General features: G+C 39.5%; 1 protein-coding gene across 18 annotated transcripts in view; it reads left to right on the forward strand.

The window, feature by feature from the left end:
• The window catches only part of atp2b2 (ATPase plasma membrane Ca2+ transporting 2), an 873,878-nt gene that overhangs the window by 564,895 nt on the left and 281,337 nt on the right, over positions 1 to 27,646 (forward strand). For all 18 annotated transcript variants that reach the window (XM_059944034.1, XM_059944033.1, XM_059944030.1 and 15 more), the window contains one exon: positions 14,897 to 15,094. In XM_059944034.1, coding sequence (XP_059800017.1) covers positions 14,897 to 15,094 — 198 coding nt within the window. The remainder of the gene's footprint in view (positions 1 to 14,896; positions 15,095 to 27,646) is intronic.

Raw genomic sequence — 27,646 nt, forward strand, 5'->3', positions numbered from 1 at the left:
ATTCTTTCTTTTTTCATTCACATAGTTTGTTGTCTTTTGCACACTGGTTCAACGCTCAGCTTGGTATGGTCTTCCATTGATCTCATTTGGTTATTCTTCTATAGATTTATTGAGTATGCCTACAGGAAAATGACCTCAGGGTTGTAAGTGGTGACATATGTGTACTTTGGTAATAAATTCACTTTGGACTTTTAAATTTCTTTTACTTGTTATACAGTCCTTTATAAATCATTGGGTCAGATTCTTGTCTTTAATTTGAAAAAAATTTGACTGCCAGTGGCCAAGGGAAAATATGAACCTTGCGTCTGAAGTTCACTGCTGTTTTTCTGTTCCTACATGGATCCCTTTCCCTCCACCTCTGCTGTTGCCTTTTCCTCATTCACTATTTGGATATGTTATCAGGAAGATAGAACTCGTTCATTTCATTAATTTAATTCCCATTTGCTCCAACTAAAATTATTGCATGGTCTTCTGTGTGATAGTTAATTCAGTGTAGTAATGATACATGTAATTAGGTCAGGCAAGAGAGTGAAGAACTCAAGTAAAAGTTATCTTTCAGTCCAATCTTTCTCTTACTTATATAGGTCATGATCTGTTATTGCCTACAATGCTGCTCCTTTAACTTCACACTGCAAAATCACCAGAAGTGTATGATCAGGCATGAATGAGGTCCTTGACGGCAACATCCCAGTGGTAGCTTGTTGCAAAACTATGTGTACCCTCCCCCCACTCCACAAAATTTGCTGAAGCTGTGAGGGAGACAAGCGCTGGGAGAAAGTCTTGCCACATTGCTAATCTGCCTAGGAGGAGAATTGAACTTATTTTGTTTCTCCCATAAGATATCCTTTAAAGGCACATGTGAGGGACCAGTGGAAAATCTTCAGCAGTTTATGCTTCGACCTTGTCTATGTATGTGGCCTATTGTGGCAAACATTTTCTCTAATGGTGTTAAAGCTCGATATAAATGTGACATTTCATGCTACTTGTGAATTATTTAACAGCTGTACTGACAATAAATGATGTTATATATACTCCTGCAAAGTGCCCTGGGAGGTTTTGCCATAATGGAAGTCTATATATAAATGTAAGTTGTTGCATCAATCTCTGACTGCTACCTTTCAGGAGATCTGTGACATCACGAAGTCTGAGTGCCAGTGGCAAATATTTCAAGCACGAGTTCCTATTATCTCAGATGAAACAATGTGAAACTATTTTGAATCACATTTCTCTGAAATGCCTTGGATAGGAGTTGTACTTGGATCTAATGCATGCTATATTTACATAAAATAAAGCCTACAATCAGACCGGAAAATGAAGGGCAAAAATTAAAACTGATTAACAACTTTGGAGAATCTCCCCATTAGTTGATCACCAATTAGCTGTCCCAGAATAGGAAAACACAGAGTTCAATTTCTTAATCATACTGCAAAATATAAAGCAGAAAATCTGTCAGTAAAACCTGAGGACTTTGGCTGCAGCAATCTGTTTCCATTTGCCAATGGGTTAGTTGATTTGCTGTTGAATCTGAAGCTTATCGAAAAAGTAATTGAGATCATGCTAGATACCCCCTACAATTCGCCTACCGACACAGCCGATCAACAGACGACACAACAGCCACTGTTCTACACACCGTCCTTACACATCTGGAGAAGAAGAATGCTTATGTGAGAATGCTCTTCTTGGACTACAGTTCAGCACTCAACACTATAATTCCATCCAGGCTCGACAGGAAGCTCAGAGACCTCGGGCTTGACCCTGCCTTGTTCAGCTGGATCATGAACTTCCTGTCAGATCACCATAGGTGGTAAGAGTGGGCTCCCTCACTTCCACCCCTCTGACTCTCAACACAGGAACCCCTCCTTTACTCCCTGTATACCCATGACTGTGCCGCCACCCCAGCTCTAAACTGTTAATTAAATTTGCTGATGACACTACATTGATTGGCCTATTCTCAAACAATAATGAGGTGGCCTACAGGGAAGAAGTTGTCTCTCTGACACAGTGGTGTCAAGAAAACAACCTCTCCCTCAGAGTCACAAAAACAAAGGAGCTGGTTGTGGACTACAGGAGGAATGGAGACAGGCTAACCCCTACTGACATCAATGGATTTGGGGTTGAGAGGGTAAATAGCTTTATGTTCCTCAGCATCCACATCACCGAGGACCTCACATGGTCTGTACATACCGGCTGTGTGATGAAAAAGGCACAACAGCACCTCTTTCACCTCAGATTGTTGAGGAAGTTTGGTATGGACCCCAAATCCTAAGAACTTCCTGCAGGGGCACAATTAAGAGCATTCTGACTGGCTGCATCACTGCCTGGAATGGGAACTGTACTTCCTTAATTGCAGAATTCTGCAGAGAGTGGTGCAGACAACCCTGCGCATCTGTGGATGTGAACTTCACATGACTCAGGTCATTTACAAAGACAGGTTTGAGAAAAGAGCCCGAAATATCATTGGGGACCTGAGTCACTTCAACCACAACCTGTTCCAGCTGCTGCCATCTGGGAAATGGTACCACAGCATAAAAGCCAGGTCCAGCAGGCTCTGGGACAGCTTCTTACACGAAGCCATCAGACTAATTACCTCACACTGATTTGAGTGTATTTCTATGTTACATTAACGGTTCTATTTATTATAAATTATTATAAATTACTATGATTGCATATTGTACATTTAGACCAGGTGTGACCATAATTTAGTTGAAAACTCTGTTAGAAGTCCAATTCTATTATGAATTTTTGACCATGGTTGTTTTAGTTCATGATTATTGTGGAAGAATATTAAAGAAAATTAGGTCAAGATAGACCCACCCCAAATGATGCCAAGTTTCAAATTATTTGGAAATAATAATATATAAATCAGTATTTCCCAACCTTTTTTATGCCAATAACTCCTACACTTAACTGAGGGGTCCATCAACCCTAGGTTGGGAACTCCTGATCTAAATGTTCTTAAAAGAAAATGGTTTTAAAAAAGTAAAATATTATTTTTAAAATATGTGAAAGAGTTTTGTTTCAATGAAATATAGATACTTTAACTTGGCTAGACCATTCCATAATGCGCAACAAGCATTTTTGGAAATGGATGTAGAAAGGATACTTCATAGTGTGGTAAGTCTAGAAACAGGTAACACAGCCTCAGAATAGAGGGATGTCCCTTTAGAACAGATAACAGGAGGAATTTCTTTAGCCAGAGGGTGGGGAGTCTTTGGGATTCTTTGCCGCAGAGAACTGAGAAGCCCAAGCCAAAGTTCAAAGTAAATTTATTATCTAAGTATATATATGGCACCATGTACAATGCTGAGATTCTTTTTCTTGTGGGCATACTCAATAATCTTATAAGAATAATAACCATAACAGAATTAATAAAAGAATGTCCAACTTGGGTGTCCAACCAGACTGCAGAAGAATATAATCTGTGCAAACTTCTAAGAAAAGAAGTAATAATAATAAAATAAATAAATAAGCAATAAATAGAGAACGTGAGATGAAGAGTCCTTGGAAGTGAATCCATAGGTTGTGGGAACAGTTCAGTGATGGGCAAATGGAATGAACTTATCCCCTTTGGTTCAAGAGCCTGATAGTTGAGGGTAATAACTGTTCCTGATCCTAGTGGTGTGAGTCCTGAGGCTCATGTACTATCTTCCTGATAGCAGCAGTGAGGAGAGAGCATGTCTTGGCTGGTGGGGGTCCCTAACAATGAACGCTGCTTTCCTGCAACAGCTTTTCATGTAGATATGGATAATGGTTGAGAGTTTTTTACCCAGACGTAATGGTCTGGGCCGTATCCATTATGTTTTGTAGGATTTTCCATTCAAGGGCATTTGGTGTTTCCATACCAGGCTGTGATGCAGTTGGTCAATATACTCTCCACCATGTGTCTATAGAAGTTTGTCGAAGTTTTAGATGTCATGCCAAATGTCTGCAAAGTCCTGAGGAAGTAGAGGCGCTGCTCTGCTTTCTTCATAACTGATGGGCCCGGAACAAGTCCTCCAAAATAATGACTCCAAAGAATTTAAAGTTGCCATCCCTCCCTCTCCACCTCTGAAGACAAAATGAGGACTGGCTTATGGACCTCTAGTTTCCTTCTCTTGAAGTCAATAATCAGTCTTGCTGACATTGAGTAAGAGGCTGGTGATATGGTACCAAGCAGCCAGATTTTCAATCTCCCTCTTATATGCTGATTCATTGCTACCTTTGATTCAGTCTACGACAGTGGCATTGAATGTGATATTGGAGCTGTGCTTAGTCACACAGTTATAATTGTAAAGTGAGAAGAGCAGGGGGCTAAACACACAGACCTGGGTGTGATACACCTACGCTGATGGAGTTGGTGGAAGAGATGATGTTGCCAATCTAAACTGATTGGCGTCTGCAAGTGAGGAAAACTAGGATCCAATTGCATGAGGATGTATTGAAGCCAAGGTCCTGGACTTTTTTGATTATGTTTGCAGGGATGATAGTATTGAATGTTGAGATGTAGTCTATAAAGAGCACCCTGATACACGTATTTTCTCAGTCCAGATGTTTCAGGGTTGAATGAAGAGCCTATGAGATAGCATCTGTGGTGGGCCTGTTGTTCCAGAGCTAAACTGGAGTGGATCTAAGTTGATGCTCAATCAGAGGGTGACATGTTTCATCACCATCCTCTCAAAACATGTTAACACTGTGGATGTAGGTGTTATCTCCCTCAGGAATGCTGCTCGCATGTCAGCTTCAGAGACTGAAATCACAGGTTCTTTGGGCGACGTGGGAGTTTGTGATGGTTCCTCCACCACAAAGTGGTCAAAGGGAGCATAGAAGGCACTAAGCTCATCTGGAAGCAAAGCCCTGTTTTTGCTTATGTCACTTGATTTAACTTCATAGCGGGTGATATTATTCAAGCCCTGCCGTAATTGTCGAGCATCCTTCAGTTGGGTCTTTTTAAAGTGGAGGTTGATAGGTTCTTGATAGGGAAGGGAATCAAAGGCTACAGGGAGAAGGCAGGAGAATGCCGTTGAAAGGCATAATAAATCAGCCATGATGGAATGGTAGAGCAGACTTGATGGGCCAAATGGCCTAATTCTGCTGCTACGTCTTACGGAAATAAATGAACACAGTTTGCAGCACATAAAATGAAATTACCTTTCATGTTTTCAAATAACAAATGCCAATAATGAAATGGAGAGTGATACTTGAGGCACACTCTCCCATGTTAATCACACATGTTATTGTTGTTATACTGGTGCAGTACATGTTACTTTAAAATGTCATTCTGGGAAGACTTTGTAACTCTAGACAATAAATAAGGACAGTGTCCTTTTTAATTGGTGCAAAGATAGCAGTGGTATCGTTTTGCAGAAAATGTATACTGGATTTCATTTCTGAATGGTCTAAAGTTTGTTGCATGATTCAGTTCTATTTGTAGTTCACCAGAGTGTTAAATAATGAATTAGAGTGGGTGATAAATCTTTGTTTTATCAGTGAAATTTTAATTAGTGATTTATCATGCGAGTTAGTAGGGCGTAACTTGTGTATATTTTTGAATTTCACCTTTATCTGTTGCTTTAATTGCAAGAATGCCAACTTACAGTGTATTTATCATTAGACCAGACGCTTTTAGGGACTAATTGTACTCTTTACTGGAAGGATATGTGCAACATTGTACATTCATTTTGTTGTATCAGTGACCCGGTTTGAGCTCCGCTTTAATGAGACTTGGCTTCAATAAGGTGTGAATCCCAGAAGTCGAAGCTCTTTGTGTGATTAATGAGAATTTGCAAAGGACACAGAGTTATTATGTATGTGCTACCTGTACTCGGGTTCTTGCTGCATTGCAGCTATTGGAAAAGATGAATTCAGCTGATAGCTTCTGAGGCTGCAGTGTCCCATTTTTTTTTTCTGATCTGCAGGTATGACCTAAAGAACACTGTGAAAACATTTCCTTCCTAATACTCTCTTTCTTTTGGGGGGGGGGGGGTGGGAATTATATTTCATCTATCCCGTTTGGAAGCGATCTCTGTAACGCATAGGGGTGCTGCTGCTGCCCTCCACAATTAAGGAACTGGATTCCATGATTGGCATGAATTTGAACTGAAGTCGGCAAGCCCTCACAACACTGGCTTTCGGAAGCCTGCCCGTGAGAAGGATAAATAATGAATTCTAATTAATCTGTAAATAAACCGTTTTCAAGGTCATTATTCTTCCTTCTCTCCTAGTGCAGAGATCTTGATTCAAATACTTTGTCATTCTGGATCAGTGCTGATTTAACAGCACAGTAGCTGAAAACGATTACTTTCAGCAGTGCTGCATATCCCTACCTCCTAGTGGCTGGTTACAGAGCAGCAGCCAAAATACATTTGCAGTCAGCTACCTTGCTGTCTTCTGTGCACTCAGGACACTTAAAAGGCAATATGCTGACAAATGTTTCAAAAAAAGGACCTGCCTACCTAATGGCATATTTGAGGGGATGCTACTTTGCTGGTGCCAAGTATTCTTTTTTAACCTAAATTTAAAGAAAAATGAAACACAGGAGCAAGAGAAAACTATCTGGCCCCTTCAGCCTGGTCTGCCATCCAAGAAAATCAAAACTGATTTTCTTTTTGGGTGCTGTATCCCTGTACTGTGCTCTATTCACTCATTCCTTAAATATGCAGATATCTATCCACTTTGTTTTATGAAAGAATTCTGTGGCTGATCTGTCAAAGTCCTCCGGGGCAAAAAATTCGAAAGCCTCACCAGATCGTGTGTGAACAAATTTATCCTTGTCTTATCCTGACCTACCCTCTGTTCTGACACTTTGGCCACTAATTCTAGAGCTCTCAGATAGCTAGCAAGACCTGTATGATCGTATTAAACCAGCATGAAAACACAAAGGATTACAGCCCTTGTCTACTCAGTCTCTCTGTATGACAAAATAGTCATCCCTGGAACAACAACACACACAAGATGCTGGTGGAACACAGCAGGCCAGGCAGCATCTATAGGGAGAAGCGCTGTCAACGTTTCGGGCTGAGACCCTTTGTCAGGACTAACTGAAAGGAAAGATAGTAAGAGATTTGGAAGTAGTGTGGGTAGGGGGAAATGTGAAATGATAGGAGAAGACCGGAGGGGGCGGGATGAAGCTAAGAGCTGGAAAGGTGATTGGCGAAAGTGATACAGAGCTGGAGAAGGGAAAGGATCATGGGACGGGAGGCCTCAGGAGAAAGAAAGGGGGTGGGGAGCACCGGAGAGAGATTGAGAACAGGCAAACAACTAGCATCCCACTTCCTCTGGTCTTCTATCATTTCGCATTTCCCCCTCCCCTCCACTACTTTCAAATCTCTTACTATCTTTCCTTTTGGTTAGTCCTGACGAAGGGTCTCGGCCCGAAAGGTCGACAGCGCTTCTCCTTATAGCTGCTGCCTGGCCTGCTGCGTTCTACCAGCATTTTGTGTGTGTTGTTGTTTGAATTTCCAGCATCTGCAGATTTCCTCGTGTTTGCTCTTTAAAGTTATCCCTGGATTTGGTTTAATAAATCTTTCCTGCATTCTCTCTATGGCAACTATATCCTTTCTTTATGTAAAGAATTCAAAACAACTTACTGTACTTATTTGTAGGCTTGCCACGATCTAAAATAAATGCAGTGAAGCATCTTTATTTTTATGGTCAAATCCTTTCGTAATAAAGGTAAACATAACATTTGCCTTTTGGAATTACTTCTTGTACCTGTGAGCTGACTTGTATACATTGGCACCAAAGAGCCTTTTGTCTTTGAACATCTCATCATTCAAGAAATATTCTGCTTTACTTGCCAAGTGTTTTTTTTAAATGGGAAGGAAAAGATGGCACTTTGTTTTAGTTTCTGTTCTGGGAAAGAGTCCTTGAGTAGAACAAAAAGGAGGAGCCTGTAACATCTGGTGATTTAGTGATTCAAAGTTTGATTTGTTTCTGCTCATACTTTTGACTTATTGATCTTACTTTGGTATTTTTGGGCTATTTATTGTTAAATTTGGGTTCAATTACGTGTCCTTTTGAAATGTTATTTAAAGCCTTGTAAATGGTTGTACCACCAAATTTGCCTTTTAACTCTCAACAGTAAATTTGATTCATTCCTATTGGTGTCTTTCCAAAAGACATCTGAAATTCCAAGTTCAAAGTAAACTTTATTATCAAAGTACATAAATGTAACCATATACAACCCCGAGACTCAATTTCCTTTGGGCATACTCAGTAAAATACAGAATAGTAACTGCAACAGGATCAATGAAAGATCAACCAGAGTGCAGAAGACAACAAGCTGCAAATGCGAATATAAATAAATAGAAATAAGTAACATGAACATGAGATAATGAGAGGGAGTCCTTAAAGTGAGATCAATGATTGTAGGAACATTTCAATTATGGGGCAAGTGAGTGTAGTTATCCCCTTTTATTAAAGAGCCTTATGGTTGAACAGTAGGAAATATTCTTTAATTCAGTGGTGTGAGTCCTGAAGCTCTTTTACCTTCTACCTGATGGCAGCGGTGATAAAATAACAAGACCTGGGTGGTGGGTAATCTTGATGATGGATGCTTCTTTCCTGCGACAACATTTCGTGTAGATGTGCTCAATGTTAGAGAGGGCTTTAGCCGTGGTGGAGTTGGCCGAATCCAGTCCCATTTGTAGGATTCTCTGTTCAAAAGCATTGGAGTCTCCATACTAGTGCCTTTGAGAATAATTTGGGAATTTGGGAATAATTATTCAAATAACTGTACACTAGGAAATCAGTGCTATTTGAAATGAAATCAGGCCTCCAAACAATGCAAACCCAGTGAGAAATGAGTTAGTTGATAAATGGAACACAAGTATGGATTGCTGTGTCATGAAACAAATTTTATATATAATACAAACTTGACCAGTTTGTATTTATATAAAAAAATACCCAGGTTCATTATATTTCCAGGACCAATAACATGTTTGCCATTTTCAGGATCAGAGTGTGTCAAAATAATTTAAACTTTAAATATTATGTTATTTTTGTCTGACCTGAATTTCTAAGCCATATATTTGACTTAAATTTGAATAGAACTGATTTTCAGAGATAGAGTGCAAAATTCATATGCTGTGGTATTGTTCTATTAACCCTTACAATTAGTCAAGAATTTTCTGTTATTCTGTGTGGTATTTTATGTTTTATAACTCCAAACTACAAAAAAAAACCTAACTAAAAAAAGAGCCAAGAGATAATTTGTGTACGTAAATTTCTTGTACTTTTAAACAATGCATGCATGTATCAAGTGGTGGTGTGAAGACATATGCCATTTACGAACTTTTACATATAACCCACAATGCATTATGTAGACAACTAAGAATGCTTAATCAAACTATATTTACAATATTATTCAAATATTACTGAAATATTAAATACATAACACTCCTCATTGTTTAGCTATAATATCCAATTCAATATCAAATGCATCTTAAGTTGTATACCTGTAATATGCAAATATCTCAGACACATGTAAATAAATTCTCTAAAGCAAAGGTGCTTTCAAAAATAATGAATGTTTCTAAATATTAAAAAAACTATAAAGAACAATAAACAGTAAAAAAAAAATCAAATCAATACTTGGTGTGACCACTCTTTGCCTTTAAAACTGCATTAGTTCTTTTAGGTAAACTGTTGTGCAGTTTTACAAGAAAATCAGCTGATGGGTTAATCCAAGCATCTTGGAGAACTTGCCACAGTTCTTCTGCAGAGCTTTGGCTGTCTCACTTGCTTCTGTGTCTTTCAGTTATCCCAGACAGCCCTGATGATGTTGAGCTCATGCCCCTGTGGAGGCCACACCATCTGTTGCAGAACTCCTTGTACTTTTGGCTGAAGATAGTTCTTTATGACCCTGGACGTGTGTTTGGGGTCATTGTCCTGCTGCAGAATGAAGTTGCGACCGATCAGATGCCTCCCTAATGGTATTGCATGATGGATGAGTATCTCCTTGTACTTCTCAGCATTGAGGATTCCACTAATTCTGACCAGATCACCAAATACATTTACAGAAATGCAGCCCAAAGCTACCGGGAACGTGTGCCATGCTTCACTTTGGCTGCAGATATTCTCCAGCTCTTCCACCTCCTGTTTCTAATTTTGTCTCATCAGTCCAGAGTACTGGCTGGATTCAACATCTTATTACTTGTACTTTTGCATGGAGGTGAGTCTCATGGCTTTGTTGCTAATTGGGAGCAATGGCAGCAACTCTTCTATGAAGACCACTTCTGACAAGACTTTCTCCGAACTGTAGAGGAGCGTATTTAGCTGCTAAAGGTTTCTGTGAATTCAGAGCTGATAGCAGTGCTGGAATTCTTCCGATTTAGAAGGGATGACAGTTTGATGTATGTCTCGTTTGCTGCACTCAGTTTCCACAGCTAACCACTGTATTTCTGGTCCTCAGCCTTGTCTGGTTCCTTGTGCTTCTTCAGAAGAACTTGGACAACACATCTTGAAACTCCTGTTGGCCTCGAAGTTTCTGCTTGAGAGAGACCTTTCTGATACAGGATGACCATCTGGTGTCCTGTTGCTATGCGCACTCTTGCCATAGTGTAAGAATTGATGATTTGAAGGTTAAACTATCACATCCGTCAACCCTCACCTTTTAGTTTGGTTGTCCTTTGCTCAAATTGATTCCATCAGTTTAGTTCACTCAGCTCATTATGTCATTGATCATTAGCATCCTGTTTATTATCTATGTTTAATCATACACTGGGCTATATACCTACAAAGTCATCATTTTTTTTATTTAGAAAGCGCTCTGTTACTTAATATTTTACTTTCTTTAACAAAATACAAAAATTTCTCTGTAACATTTAATGTTTTGGAAAAGGAATGTTTGGAAATGTAAGGTTTTTTCTCTACTGACACACTAATGCAGAAGACAAAAGATAAATAACTAAAACAAAATTTACATTAAAAATCTAGAGTGCCTAAGACTATTGCGCTGTACTGTGTGTGTGTGTGTGTGTGTGTGTGTGTGTGTGTTTGCATTTATTTATATATATATATATATATATTGGATATCTCCAGTACCTTTGAAATGCCACTCAAACTCATTTTGTGGAATGGCTGAGTCAGCTGAACCAATGTCCAATTCTATTTCAATTAATTTGTCATTCACTTCTGGTTTAGGCCATATTGCTTGTCTATTGTTAGTTTTGATACTGTAAATTTCAAAGGCACTCAGTCCTATATCACTCTCATCATTAACAGAGTTTTTATCAACAGCATGCAGATTAGTGCTCTTTTTGAAACTGCCGCTTGATTTTTATCTTTTTCTCTTCCCTGTGCAGTCCATTTATTCTTTTCTGCTTGATATGCTCGTTGTATGTGTCCAATTTTGCTGCATTTTCTGCTAGTTCTGTGTGTAAACCTGCATTGATCCAATGTATGTGAGCCCCTCTCACAATGGTAACATAATTTGTTTGGCAAGACAAGCTTCTGTCTACATGCCCCAATTTTGTTCACACTCATTTTCATTCCTGATTGCAACTCAATTGCATCTCTGCCTGCTGCTTCCATTGATACAGTGATTTCAACTGTTCTTTTAAATACAGGTTGTGCTTCAGTTAGGAGCTATTTTTGAATGCTTTCTTATAAGATTCTGTGATCAAAATGATCTCTCAGTGCATTATTAAGCCCATTACCAAACTGACAATGCTAAAAAACTCTCTTTAATTCAGCCACATTTGTTGAAATGGACTCCCCTTCTTTGTGATTCTGCTTATGAAACCTAAAGCATTTTGCAATCCATAATTGGTTTGGTTCTAAATGTTCCTGCATTACTTTCACAATATTAGCGAAACTCATTTTGGCTCATTTGGTTGGCTCAGTTAAACTTTGAAGCAAACTGCATGCCTTCAAATCTAATGTTTCTCATTGGCTATTCAATTTACTTCAAAATACTGCTCAGTAGAGTCAATATATAAAATCCAGTTATCTGTTGCATAATTAAATGTGTCAATCTTTCTGAAGTAGCCAGCTATTTCTACTTTTTTTTAATGAATACTATCACCCAGTGCTCACTGTTTATGCGCCCGTGAATTCTTCCATTTTCTGCCTTTTCCTTTAACTTGATCGTGTTTCCTTTTGCAAAGAAAACATGCTGCTCCAAAGAAAAAACAATACATGCTATGCTTTATTTTTTTTACCTTGAACATCTCACTGCACTTCAACAGGTAGGTAATCACTTTGGGTTCTTTTAAAGCTTTCTAATCACCACTATTATGTGTTGCAACTCCAAAACATAAAACCTAATTAAAAGAAAAACAAGAGAGCCAGAAAATTTCTAATGTACATTAAGTTTTTTTACTTAAGCAAAGCACACATGCATCACATGGTGGCATGATGACATATGCCATGTATGAATTTTACATATAACAATAATTGATTATCTAAATGAACAAAATGCTTAATTAAATGTATTTACAATATTACTCAAGTATTACTGAAATGTTAGGTACACAATAAAGTACATTGGAAAATTGTCCCCTGAAGGCAAAATATATAACAATTGATATGTTTTATTTCTGACTAAACTTCACTTCACTAATTCAAGGTTTGTCAAACCTGCCATTCCTTTTTAAAATCATTGGGATTTGTTTTGTTATGGTTGATTTTATTAATGAGAAACTCTAGTTGTGAATGATTTGCCTATGTGAAGGTACTCTTATTTTTGATTATGAATGTTTCCAATCGTCTTTTAGTTTTGTTGAAACCTCTTGCAAAGAATCATATCACAAAGAAGAGTAAGTCTGCAGATGCTGGAAGTCCAAGCAACACACACAAAATGATGGAGGAACTCAGCATTTTGTGTGTGTTGTTTAAAGAATTATAGTTCATTTCCTGTCTATTTACATATAGTATATGCATGTACGCAGTTTGATATTCTTCAAGGCTTTAGGGTTGGGTGTACTGCAGAAAGCTTTTAAGTGAATTAAATGTTGTTCATCTAACTATTAATTATGTCAAACAAATACATTAGTTGCTGTCACTAACAGAGCCTCAAGAGACTTAATAGTAAACTAGGTTTAAATTAGGTTCAACGTACATTTTGGGTGGCAGATACTTCTCTACCAAAAGAGATGTAAGGTGTTCCTTCTCTCCAGCTAGCAAGGTGTAGCACCTGCTTACCCCCCCCCCCACCCCTCCCTTGAAGTTATGGGACCAGGTGGTGGATGGTTATATGAGCAACTGATGCATAACTGATGTGGTTGTACATTTTGGAAGAAGAAACAATCGGGCAGATTCTTATTTAGGTGGGGAGAAAATATAAAAATCAAAGGGACTTGGGGGTCCTCGTGCAGGATACCCTAAAGGTTAACCACCAGGTTGGATTGGCGGTTAGGAAAATGAATGCTATGTTGGCATGCATTTCAAGAGGAATATTGTATAAGAGTCAGTAGGTGTTGATGTGTCTCAAAGGGGCACTGGTGAGATCCCATTTGGAATACTGTGTGCAGTTTTGGGCCCCCTATCTTAGAAAGGGTGTGCTGATGTTGGAGAGAGTTCAGAGAAGATTCACTAGGATGATTCCTGGAATGCAGGGGCTAACATATGAGGAGTGTTTGTTGGCTCTTGGATTGTATTCATTAGAGTATAGAAGAATGAGAGGGGATCTCATAGAAACATTTCAAATGTTGGAAGGGTTAGACAGAGTAGTTGTGGAAAGGCTGTTTCCCTTGGTGGGTGAGTCCAGGACAAAAGGTTACAGTCTTAGAATTAGAGGTACCCATTTAAAACAGAGATGAGGAAAAAAAAAATTTAGCCAGAGGGTCATGGATTTATGGAACTCGTTGCCACATACAGCTGTGAAGGCCCAATCATTGAGGGTGTTTAAGGAGGAGATTGATAGGTATCTAATTAGTCAGGGTATCAAGGGATATGGGGAAAAAACTGGAAATTGGAACTAGGTGGAAGAATAGTTTAGCTCATGGTGGAGTGGCGGAGCAGACTCGATGGGCCAAATGGCCTACTTCTGCTCCTTTGTCTTGTGATCTTGTGATATCGCTTGTCCTGGTGATGCAACCACTGACTCCAGGCAGACAATCTCTGAAGAGTATTGATAATGGCTGGGGTCACCCATCTTGTAAAGGCACTGCACAAAAGATGGAAATGGCAAATCACTTCTGTAGAAAAATTTACCAAGAACAATCATGGTCATGGAATGACCATGATCACCTACATCATACAACTTGGTACATAATGAACAAACATAACATCATTTATACATTTTCCGGTGAAAAAATTTCTGTCTGAAGCTGGTCATAAAATCACTTGTCTACATCAATTTACTTATATTTGAACCCTGAAGACTGCCTTGCCCTCCCAATCCAGATGGATAGTCATCAGGACGAGAGGCAGTCAAAGGAAATGCTGGGATCAGCTGCCCGGCCAACCCAGAATGGTCCCATTATCAAAAGGGGAAGAGGCAAGACTAGTGACCAGCTTGTGGAGCCAAGAGAAGAACATTTGGAACATTTGGTGCACCTGTCACCAAAGGATTATATAAGAGAAAAAATATAAATCCGTTGCAATGCACAATACCATTTTCTGTTCAGATTGTGGAGGAACGTTTATAGCCTAGTCCAGATGAAGATATCAGGACCTGATAGTCACCCATAGAAGTGTATCTGGCTTGCATTGCATGTCAAAAATATGAACCTGTCAGATCAAGGGGTTAGGTGGGAAATCTTACCAAATTGATTTACTCACTTGCCTATTTTTCGCTTATCAGCAGTAGTATGGAGTGAATAATGTCAGATCACAGAGAGAAATTGATTCGTCAACTCATTTGACAGATGAAAATAATACTGTTGACAAACATCTTTTGTTGCTTTCAACTACTATGTGTTCCATTACATCACTTATGATTGCTAAATTTTTGTTATGTTTACTTCCCCTACAGGTTTAGCTGGCAATCCTGTAGATCTTGAAAACAGAAAACGGATTTTTGGTAGAAACTTTATACCTCCAAAAAAGCCAAAAACTTTCCTACAGTTAATCTGGGAAGCACTACAAGATGTGACCCTAATCATCCTAGAACTTGCAGCCATTATCTCCTTGGGCCTCTCATTTTATCAACCACCTGGAGAAAGAAGTGAAAGTGAGTAAAAGTATTTTACTTAACATTTGTATGCTGGCTAATTATATAATAATATTAATAATTGAATGTAAATGGTGTACTCACAAAATTAATCATTGTGACAAAATGTGCAATTAAATCGATGATCCAAAAATTCTCAATCAACCAGTTTAAAGCCATACATAGCTAATTTAAAAGAGAGTGACATACTGGAATTCAGTAAATTTTTTGTACTGGTCCTGATCTGGAACTAACTAATACCAGTGAAATGTTGGGTAATGTGTCGCTGATTCACTGGCATTTATTTCCTAGAAGTTATTAATCACTGCTAATAGCATGAGACAGTGATGGAGAAATCTGTTGCCTCTTTCATGCATCTGCTGACCTTTATAACGTTAGCCTTTGTGGCCTTACCATCCCTAGTTGCAATATGTCTAATTGGCATGAACTTGATTGTTTCATCTGTAAGTCTGTTTAATATATCTGTGTATATTTTAAAACTTGTGTTTGATTGCACAATCTGAGCTGTATACAGCTGTTTAAATCAGGCTCAAGTCATAGGCCCTTCAGCTGCTTAAGTCTGCTCTGCCATTTCGTAAAGTCATGGCTGATACGATTGCACATTCCATTCCATGTTCCCAATAATTCCAATTATATTTCACAAATGCTTCTAATGCAGGGCCTCCAACCTGAAACATCAACAGTTCCTCTCCAAACCCACCATGACCTCCCCCTCCCCGCACCACCAACATTGCTCGATATGCTGAGTTCTTCTAGAATTTGATTTTTTTTTGCTCCATTTAAGGCCACAAGATATATGAGTAGAATTAGGCCACTTAGCCCTAGTCTGACTGCCATTTCATCATGGCTGATCCATTTTCCTCTCAGCCCCAATCACCTGCCTTCTCCCCATATTCCTTAGTGCCATGACTAATTAAGAATCTATCAACCTCTGCCTTAAATCTAGACAATAACTTGGTCTCCATTGTCATCAGTGGCAATGAATTCCACAGATTCACCATACTCTGGCTAAATAAACTCCTCTTCATCTCCATTCCCTCTCAGCTTAGACTCCCCAACCAGAGGAAACATCCTCTCCACATCCACTCTATTTTCCAGCATCTGCAGTCTTTTGTGTCTCCAGTAATCTTTCAGCCCTTTGTTTATCAAGAATCAACCTACTTCTGCCTTAAAATATTTAAAGACTCAGCTTCCACCGCCCTTTAACAAAGATTGTTAAGAAGCGTGACCTCTGAGAGAGAAAAAAACACTGCCTTATTATTTTAAGTGGATGAGCCCTGAATTTTGAATAGTGAACATTTATTCTACATGCATTTTCTCAAAAAAAGAGATTCTTTTCACATTCTCTCAGAAGACAGTAGCTTAGCGGTTAACACAAAGCTATTAGTGGTTAGCACAAACCCTCGCAGTCCAGGGTTCAAAGTTAAGTTCTGGTGCTCTCTGTGAGGATTTGTAAATTCTCCCCCTGTGACCATATAGGTTTCCTCTGGGTGCTCTGATTTCCTCCCATCGTCCAAAGTCACAGTGATGGGTCGGTTATTTGGCCCTTACAAATTCTCGTATGATTAGACTAGTAAATAGGCGGGATGCTGGGCAGTGCGGCCCATTGAGCTGGAAAGACCTGCTCTGCACTGTGTCTCTAAATAAATCAATGGACAGATAGACAGATAAATAAGACTGCAAACTAGAGAAAATCAGCAGATGCTGGAAATCCAAGCAACATACCCAAAATGCTGGAGAAAGCGAGGCAGCATCTATGGAAAAGAGTAAACAGTCAACATTTCGGGCTGAAACCCTTCAGCAGTAAATTAGACTGCATTTTATTTGTTTACTTATTTATTGAGATATGGCGTGGAATAGGCCATTCTGGCCCTTCAAGCCACACTGCCCAGTAATCCCCTGATTTAATCTGAGCCTATTCTCAGGACACTTTAAAATGTCCAATTAACTTACCAACTGGTACATCTTTGGACTCTGGGAGGAAACGGGAGCACCTGAAGGAAACCCATGCGGCCACAGGGAGAATGTGCAAAATCCTTAGAGAGAGTGATGGGAATTGAACCTGGATCGTCTAAATTGTAAAGCATTGCGTTAACCACTACGCTACTGTGCTACCCCATCTTTTCTAGTATGAAGTCCATTATCCATGCTACACTTGTTCCTGTAACTCAGGCAGACTACTTCTTTCTCAGCGTCTCTCCTCTACCACATTCAAGAATGCAGGTCTTATCACCTCTGGACAACCTCCATTAGGATCTCCAACATAATGCGCAAAGGAATGTGCAGGTTATCGCTCAGTCCCTGCAGCAATCTGAATTATTCTCTTGTGTTGAGCGAAGTTCACAGTTTCATTGTAAGTGAGTGTGCCTGTGACTGTGAACACCAACCTAGCAAAATTACTCCAAGTTAATGCATGGGTACCAAATCTGTTGGTCTTTTCGCTTTTCCGTACATGACCGAGTTGTCATAATTACAGATTTTCTCCAAGATTGCAGGCAAAGCCTTTTTTTAAATGAAAGAAACATTCTGGGTTGTGGGTGACATTGGCTGGGATGCTTGTCAGATCATCTCAAATGGCAGAAAAGAGTCAGCAGCATTACTGTAGGTGTGGGATTACACACAGGCCAGAATGAGTAAAGATGGTAAATTTTCTTCCAAAGAGGGCAATAGCAGGGATATTTCAAAAGCACAATGCTCACTTAGAGCCTGTTTCTCCCCTTTCCTTAAATAACCCACGATTCTAGCTGTTCACAACATGTAAGTATCAATCGAGCAGCTCATGTCCGTGGCCATTATGACTGTTTCCAATTGACACAGTACTCCGGTATGTTCAGAGTGAATAGCAAAAGAGATTAAAGGCCAACACTTTCAAAGCTGCTACTGTCTGCCCATGACCTTTATTGTAGATTCTTTCACATGAAAGGCACCAGGTAGTTTTGTCTTGACAGATACTTCATCATGCTCCAGTGTATCATTGCACCATCAAGGTGGATGTTTACAGTGCGACTTGACATTTTGCAATAAGTCTGCTTCAGAAGACAAAATGAATTTATTTCCAGTGAGCAGAGGGACTGATCCAGTATTCTGAGCACGTATGCCTGATTTAGTGTTGCAGTTGAGTGGCAGGGTGGAGATGCGTCCCTACCAAAGGAGGTGTAAGGTGCTCCTTTCCTCCGCTAGCCTGCAGGTCACTATTGGGCAAGGTGTAGCCCCTGTTTAGCCACCCCGCCCCCCGATCAATGTCATGTAAAACCTTGGGAGCAGTGGGTAAATTGTCATACGAGTAGCTGGTGCATATCCCAAGTCCTAGCTATGTGACCCCTGATGCCAGGAGCTGTATTGATAATGGATGAGTCACCCATCTTATAAAGCCACTGCCTGGCAGAACCACTTCTGCTGGGAAATTTGCCAACGACAATCACGGTTGTCGATAGACTATGATCGCCTATGTCATACGACATGGCACATAATGATGATGAGTTTTGGAGTTTAATTATGATCTTGGAAGTGCTTCAGCATGGTTTGAATATGAAAGGTGCTTGAAAAAGCTGTGTGAAAATTCCCAGTGGAGTTTGCCTACTTCATAGTTATGGGAGTTTAAAATGATCAGTTGTATGTGGAGAAATATCAGATGTCCTATGAATGTGTGAAAGAATACAGAAATGTCTTCATCATAAGTTAAGAGAAGGAGTAATGCTTTATCAGTAATAAGGGATTAAGTTTGTAATGTGAAAGATTAGAGCTGAGGGCTGTTAAGTGAACTTTTATGGGAACTGCAGGCAATAAAAGCCTTTTGCTTTATGTTTGCTTTTGATCATCTTGGTCATCATATGATAGAACAGAAATCAAGTTGTTGTTGGCGGTTCACCACCAAATGGCTTTTCTCAATAACACTTTGATTGGTCTGGTTATGAGAGAAGAAAGACTCTATGATGAAATAGCTGTGACATCTGTTCCTCTCAAACATGCTTAGCTGAGATCAGATTCAATTTATTTTATATACTGCATTCCTAGATATTACTTTCTGGAAGATATCCATTATACTTTCTATCTGCTTTTGCCGCTCTCCAGCTGTAATCTTTTTTTCATAGGTTTATCCCTCACTGAATGAGGTAACGATTTCCAGAGGATAGCTTTTGTTTAACTCATCCTCAAGCGCAGGCAATGTCTTCTGATTCTGTTTAGGACAAGGTGGTTAATTGTACCATGAATTACGATACCTAGTTGCTTCAGAATCCTCCAATTATCATAACTGTGATTTTTTTCAGAGAGAATGTGCTTACTTAATATACTAAGAGGCTTTCAACACTATGATTCCAAAGAAACCTGGATTCAGGTTCCAAGATCTAGGATCTGCCACTCTCCTGTGCAACTTCTTGACTAACAAGCTGCAATCAGTAGGAATAGGCAACAATACTTCTCCCACCTTCAACATTGGTGCCACACAAGACTGGACCCTCAGCCCTTTACTATACCTCTGACTTAGTCACAACCTGTGTAAGCATCACCAAATTCTGCTCTGACTTCATTTACACGTTTGCAGTTGACACCACTTTACTGAACTGTATGTGAAACAATGATGAGACAGAGTATGAGGACGAGATAGAGAGCCTATTGGCATGGTGTGAAAGGCAACAACTTTCTGATCAATGTCAGCAAACCAAGATAGTTGGCCATTGACTTTGGCAGTCAGCACCATCAATCTTCGGGTCATGGTCCTCAAAAACTTGTGTTAATATTATATTTGTGTCTATATGCGTTATTGCACTATGTGCTACATATGTTGTGTGTCATGTGTGAGTTGTGTACTGTGTTTTGCACCCTGGCACCAGAGAAATGAAGTTTTGTTTAGCGATAGACACATGTATGGTTGAATGAACTTGGGTGAAATACATGCCCCTGTCTGTATCAGTGGTGTTGAGATGGAGATGGTTGAAAGCTTCAAGTTCCTTGATGCGAATATCACCAACAATATCACCATTATGGCCAAGAAAGCACTCCAGCACTTCTATTTCTCAGAAGACTGAGGAAATTTGACATGCCCCCATTGACTTCTGGATGCACCACACAAATCATCTTATCCAGATGCATCACAGCTTGGTATGAAAACTGCCCTGCCTAATCCTCAAGAAATTGCAGAATTGTGAACAAGATCCAGTCCATCATGCCAACCAGCCTCCTCAACACCAACTCTATTTAAACCTACTGCTGTTTCAGGAAAGTAGCCAGTATAACCAAGGACCACTCCCCATCATTCTCCCTTCTCCCTTCTCCCAGCACTCAGAAGGTATAAAAGCTTGAGAGCACGTACCACCAGGCTCAAGGGTAGCTTCTGCAGCCACTCTCCTGAATGCATCTGCCATACACTAAAAGATAGAGTCAGAGAAAAGTACAGCACAGAAACAGGCCCATCAGTCCATCTAGTCTGTGCTGAACCATTTGGACTGCTTGGTCCCGTTGACCTGAATCAGGACCACAACCCTCCATCCCCCTGCCATCCACGCGCCTATCCAAAATTCTCCTAAACATTGAAATCTAGCTCAAGCACACCGTTTGCACTGGCAGCTTGTTCCACACTCTCACACACCCCGATGAACTCATGATCTCCTCACCAAGGCCCTGGCATTTTATTTGCCTACCTGAACTGAACTTTCTTTGTAACTGTAGCACTTTTCCATTCTGTTCTTTCCTCTTTATTACATTTTTGTACTTACAGAATGATCTTTCCGGGTGGCACTCAAACAATAGCTTTTCACTGTATTTTGGTGCATGTGACAGTGCCTCTCATTAAAATCAAATCCCACTAGCCCTTCATTCATTCTTCCATAACCTTGCAGGACTTACAATATGCTTTTCTTATGAAATGACAGGAGCAGGAAACAGCACTCTCCATACAATTACTTCAGAAGACAGGATAACCACACTATTTCAGTTTATTGTTAACCTTTTAAAACATCCACCATCAGATTGGCTATCTTCACTGCAGCTGCATACAGTTGGACTATTTTTAATTTATCAGGATTACAAATTTCTCAAATGTTTTGCACACATTATTTTCTTTCCATTTATCTAATACTGCAACTAAAGCACTTTGCACTTACTGCCATCAACATTCTCCCATTAATGAGTGTTTTCAATCAAAGTTCAAAGAAAATTTATTATCAAAGTACATATTTGTCATGGGTGGCAGGGTGCAGGTACATCTCTACCAAAGGAGGTGTAAGGCACTCCTTGCCTCCGCAAGCCTGCAGGTCACCCTTGGGAAAGGTGTAGCATCTGCTTAGCCCTCTGATAAGGGTGACATGGAGCAGGTGATGGGTGGGCATACAAGCAGCTGGTGCATATCACAAGTCCTGGTTATGTGACCACTGACACCAGGCAGACAATCTCTGAAGAGTATTGATAATGGCTGGGGGCACCCATCGTGTAAAGACACTGCCCAGAAGAAGGCAATGGTAAGCCACTTCTATAGAAAAAATTGGCAAGAACAATCATGGTCATAGAAAGACCATGATCACCCAGGTCATATTATGCAGCACATAATGATAATAATGACATATTTGTCATATATACTACACTGAGATTCATTTTCTTGCGTGCATTCACAATAAATACAAACACAGTAGAATCAATGAAAAACTATGCACAACAAAGACCAATAGAGAACCAATGTGCAAAAGACAACAACCTGTACAAATACCCAAAAGAAATAATAATAATAATAATAATAAATAAGCAATAAATATCAAGAACCTGAGTTATAGAAGCCTTGAAAGTCAGTCCATAGTTTGTGGAATCCATGCTCTTGTAATTTGTTAACTTTGAATTAAGTGAACATTTAGACAATTAGTCTTGAAGAAGGGCCTCTGCCTGAAACATCGACTATTTATTCATGTCCATAGATGCTACCTGACCTGCTGAATTCCTCCAGCATTTTGTGTGTGTTGATTTAGACAATTATATTTGAACTCCAGATAATTAATGAGGATATTAATCGAAATCAAAATTGTATCCTGCGCACTGAATTGGGAGCATTCAGTCATGCCGATGACAGTTCTTGTACCACATCCAACACAAAATATTTTCATCTGTGCTCCCTCCGAATTACAGTGTCACAAGATTTACCAGAGTGCAGATCCAGAATATCCATTACATACCTACCTCAGTTTTTTAATACAAACACAGCTTTTTTTTGTCTGTTCCTAACTCCCTTGATAAGGCAATGGTGAACTGTGATTTAAACCCAAGAAGGCAGCGCACCACAAAGTACTCAAAAGCAAAGGAGGATATGCAAAATATGCTGGATTTTATTAGTTTTTGAAAAGGATAGTGAGGCATAATATATTGTCATCAGCTGCCTTGCACCACATATAGTTTGGCATTTAATCTCTTCTAAATTCTGCCTATCACAAATCACCTTCTCATTCTTTATATTTCTATTTCCCTCCTTCCATGTCTCTGCACTTCCACATAAATGCACAACAAAGAGTCAACAGCAGCAGCTCCCAAGTCTGCTTCATCATTTGATAAGATATGACTGGTTAGATTTCAATCTTTGCATTATATATCCACCTACCCATGGGAAATTTTAATCCTTATCCCACCTTCCCCTTGGCATTGTGAAGAAAAAGTTCACTATATTTTTGTCCCACCTGAGCTATCTTTAAACAGTAACCCCTCATATCTGGTTCTTCCAAAGTCAAAATATATAAATCATACCTATCCTGTTAAGAGCCCTCAGGATTATCTCTGTTAATCATATCACCTATCACTCTTCTAATCTCTAGTAGATACAAGCATAGCCCCTTGGACCTTTCTTCATAAAACAGTTTGTGCATTGAAGTTGCGCACACAAAATTCTTGGGGAACTCAGCAGGTCAGGCAGTATCTATAGAAATGGATAAACATTCAATGTTTCAAGCCAAGACCCTTCTTCAGGACGGGAAAAGAAGGGGGACGGCACCAGAATAAAAAGGTTGGAGGAGTGGAGGGGGATAGCTAGAAAGTGATAGGTGAATCTAAGTAGGTAGGAAAGGTTTAGGGCTGATGAGGGAGGAATCTAATAGGAGAGGAGAACGGACTGTAGGAGAAAGGGTAGAAGGAAAGGACCCAGGGGTGGTGGAGGGTGATGAGCAGGTAAGAAGAGGTGAATGGCCTGAGAGGGAAATAGAAAAAGAGGGGAGAGGGAGGAATTTTTTTTTACTGTAAGGATGTATCAATATTCATGCCATCAGGTTGGAGGCTACCCAGATGGAATATAAGGTGTTGCTCCTCCACTCTGATGGTGGCCTCATCTCGGCACAAGAGGAGGGCCATGGACTGGCATGTCGGAACAGGAATCAGAATTGACATGTTTGGCCACTGGGAAGTTTCGCTTTTGGCGGATGGAGCAGAGGTGCTTGATGAAGCCATTCCCAATTTTGCATTGAAGTTATCAGTCTTGGAAATCTTCTTTAAACTGCGTAACTACTCCTAACATGGTCTCTCCAGTATTCTGTATAACTGAAGCAAAACCTCCCTACTTTTCTATTCAAATTCTCTGAAGATAAAGAACATTCCATTAACTTTCCCAGTTACCTCATTTCCCAATTACTTGCCAGCTATTTTTAAATCCTCAGAACTTAATCCCCCAAAACTTTGTAGCCTCTCATCATTTAGTTACTACGGTAACTATCCTTTTTTTAAAATTTTCTTGTCGTTGTGGACAGTTCCACTTTTTGCTCACATTTTAGTCAGTTTGCCTGAATTGTATCTCCTTGTCTCCTCCTTTCAAGTTATTTTCCTCTCTACCTCTGTGACATTAGCAAACTTAGCAAACATGTTTTGATCCTTTCGTCCAAGTCATTTGTATAAATTGTAGAATATAGTTGAGGATCCAATACCGATCTTGTGTCACACCACAGTATCCTGCCAACTTTTCAGAAAATCTTGAATATCCTGAGTTTTTCTCAGCATCCTACATTTACTTGATGCATTTTATTAACACAACATGTTATTTCTTCAAAGAGCTTCAATAAATCAGCCAAACACAATTTCCTTTCCAGAAAGTCACGTTGATTTTCGTTAAATGCCTTGACATCTCCAGCAGTTTGATTTAACTCCAGTTTCCAGCATCTGAAGGCTCTTGTGCCTTGAATTTTTAAACAGACTGTTGAAATATCTTGAATAATAGTTTTTAATACTTCCTTCATTACCAAATGTTGAGCTAACTGGCCTGCAGTTTCCTAAATTCTTTGTGTCTTCCTTTTTGAATAGAGAAATTATATTTGTTATTTTTAAGCTTCCCCTGATCCAGTTATTCATAGAAGATTAAAACAAATACATCAGCTATCTCACTTGCATTTTCACACCATTAAGATTCCCAGACCTGGGAATCCTGGAAATTAGTGAGTTTGAAGTTCGAACAATTGGTTCAGCACCATTTCCCTGTTTTTCAGAATCAGAACCTCTGATATCCTTGGCATATGTCATGAAATTTGTTGCTTTATGGCAGTAGCACATCCCAATGTATAATGAAAACTGTGAATTATAGTAAATATATGTTGTGCAAAAAGAGAAATAAAAAAGGTATTGAGGTAGTGTTTATGGGTTCAATGTCCATTCAGAAATCAGATCTCAGAGGGAAGAAACTGTTATTCAATCATTCAGTGTGCGCCTTCAGGCTCCTGTGCCTCCTTCCTGATGGTAGCAGTGAGAAGAGGGCATGTCCTGGGTGATGGATACCACCTCTAATAAGGCATTGCTTCTTGAAGATGTCCTGGATGCTGGGGAGTTTAGTGCCCATGATGGAGCTGACTGAGTTTACAAGTTTCTGCAGCTTATTTCAATCCTGTGCATTGCCCATCCATACTAAATGGTGATGCAGCTCGTTGGAATGCTTTCCACAGTATATCTGTCAAAACTTACAACTGCCTTTGGTGACAAACCAAATCTCCTCAAGCTCCTAAGGAGATATAGCCACTAACATGCCTTCTTTGTAACTGTATTGATATGTTGGGCCCAGGATAGATCCTCAGAGATGTTGACACCTCGAAAACAGGGTCAGTGTCAAGATCTCTGAGGTTCTAACTATTGTTTTATTTCTTCCCTCTCTTCCCATTCTAGGTATTTCTGAATTGTTACTTGTAGACTTTAACCTGATGACCAATATAAAATTCCTGCTTAACTATTTGCCATCTCGTTATTCACCCACACTAATTCCCTTGACTCACTTTCTATGGTGTCTACACTCTCTTTTAGTCATACTTTAAAGAAATCCCAAGATACTCTTAATATTTAATATTTATGTCTTTTATATTTCTAGCTTGCAATTCTTACACTCCAACTTTTTCTTCCTTATTAACCTTCAAATATTTGTTGCTTTTTTCGGTCTGACCATCTGACCTACTATATATTTTTGCACAGTTTTATGTCTTTTAACTTTGATACTATCTTTTACTCTTTTACCTAAACAGAGATTCAGTTTTCTCCACCAGAATTTCTTTTTCTGTCTTGTTGAAATGTATCTATTTCTGTGTATTCTGAACCATCAGAATCAGAATTAACATCACCAGCATATGCCATGAAATTTGTTGTCTTTGTGGCAGTGGTACTATGAAATACAGGATAATAGAACAAAATTATCCCCTTGAATGAACCAACCCATAAACACTACCTCACTATCCTGCTTTCTTTTTACACTTCTTATGAAATTTATTTTTTATATATGTCTTATTGTAATTTATAGTTTTTAAAATGTCTTGCACTGTACTGTTGCAAAACAACCAAATTCATAACATATGTCAATGATATTAAACCTGATTCCAATTCTGAAATGGTACTCCACATAACTTGATTAAACTCTTAAGCACCTGAAGCATACAGGAGGCTGTTTAATTATATGAATCTTATTCATTTGCACTTTTCAAGTTCCCTGTTAGAGTTTCCAGCAGAAATGGGCATTAAAGGCACAAGGAACATCAATTGCATTTCTCTTTACTTGGGGAAGCCTAGCCAAACTAACTCAGGCCTTTACTGAGTAGTCAGTAGGTCAGGAAGAATAATAATTTTCCACTGGTTATAATCAGTGTTTTCCAGAGAGTGCTTATCCATCCTTGCCCTATGTGCCACCTCCAACCCTCCATTCTCCCTATCCTCCTGCCTCTTTCAAACTAACCAAGAAAATTGTGAGGTCCCAAAATGCCTCCCAACTGCTGCATCAGTTCGACACTGTGAGCACCACTGCCAAGTTAGCACCAGATTGTTTGCTAACCCAGTTTAGTTGCTCCCAACTGAACTTCACTGGATGTATTCAGCAATATACCTTCGCAGAACTTGAGAAATGAAACCTTAATTAGTTATCTGCTAGGAACAGGGGGAGGGGGGGAGTTGTTTGTCAGAAGTTTTTAGAAACATTGACCTGGTGCAGTGTATAATAGAGTTGATCAGTATTTGAATGTATCACCAATGTCCAGTAATAATGCACTTCTGAATTTACTGACTAGTTTCAATGACAAATGCCTGTTCACATTTTCTATTAACCACTCACATTACGTGAATGGCTGAGAAATAGATCTCAATTCGGGCCATTCTGCATCTGATACACTAAAGATGCTACTGGCATAATTAAATCAGTCAGTAGTTTTCCATTCCTTTGTGTTGGTTGGAATGAACAAGCAGAATGCAATTAAAATTAAAAATGACGTGACAGGAATATTTTAAAGTCCAAGTGTTACTATCAACTTGTTTCAAGCACTGATTGACTTCAACATTCTTTTGTCTTTTACTCAGTTCATTGTTGTACAATCTGCCACGTACAACTGGTTCCCTAATTCAATGTTGTTAACTGGACAAAAACAGTGGGTTTAATTTTCCTTGCAGTTGCTCTTGCTTGGAAAGAACATTGTTGCAAGCGTGACAGCTACATGCATAAATAATATCATAGAGTCATAGAAAAGTACAGCACAGAAACAGGCTGTTTGCTCCATCTAGTTTGTGCTGAACCTTTTTAAACTGCCTGGTCCCATCAATCTACCCATGGACTATACCCCTGCATCCCCCTCCCATCCACATACCTACCTAAACTCCTCTTAAACGTTGAAATCGAAATCACACCCACCACTTACGCTGGCAGCTTGTTCCACCCTCTCATGACCTGCTGAGTGAAGGAGTTTCCCCTCATATTCCAGTTTAAGGCCTTCCTTAATCCTTTGCAAAGCAGGAGCAGCTTGACGAATTTTCTCCGCTGTGGTGTTGTAAGGAGATAAGTATTAAGAGCAGAAATTGGCCATGGGTTTCCTGACGCCTGGTTTGAACATACAGTGGTTCCATGACTGATCTGATCTCAGCCTCAGTTCCATTTTCCAACCCATTCTCCATCATTTTGCTTTCCCTCTTTAGCATTCTGCAGCTCTAGAACGCTTATGCCCGGCCTGTTCTCTGACCAACTTGTTACCTTACTCTGCAGGTCTATTTCTCACTCTCAAAGTTGCCTTCATAGGCAGTCTAGTATCAATATCTTTCATCCGAGAGTTTTGCTGCCATCTTGAAGTGGTGCCTGTTTCCAAGCACATC

This window comes from Hypanus sabinus, chromosome 19 (genome assembly GCF_030144855.1).
Source record: "Hypanus sabinus isolate sHypSab1 chromosome 19, sHypSab1.hap1, whole genome shotgun sequence".
NCBI classification, from domain to species: Eukaryota; Metazoa; Chordata; class Chondrichthyes; order Myliobatiformes; family Dasyatidae; genus Hypanus; species Hypanus sabinus.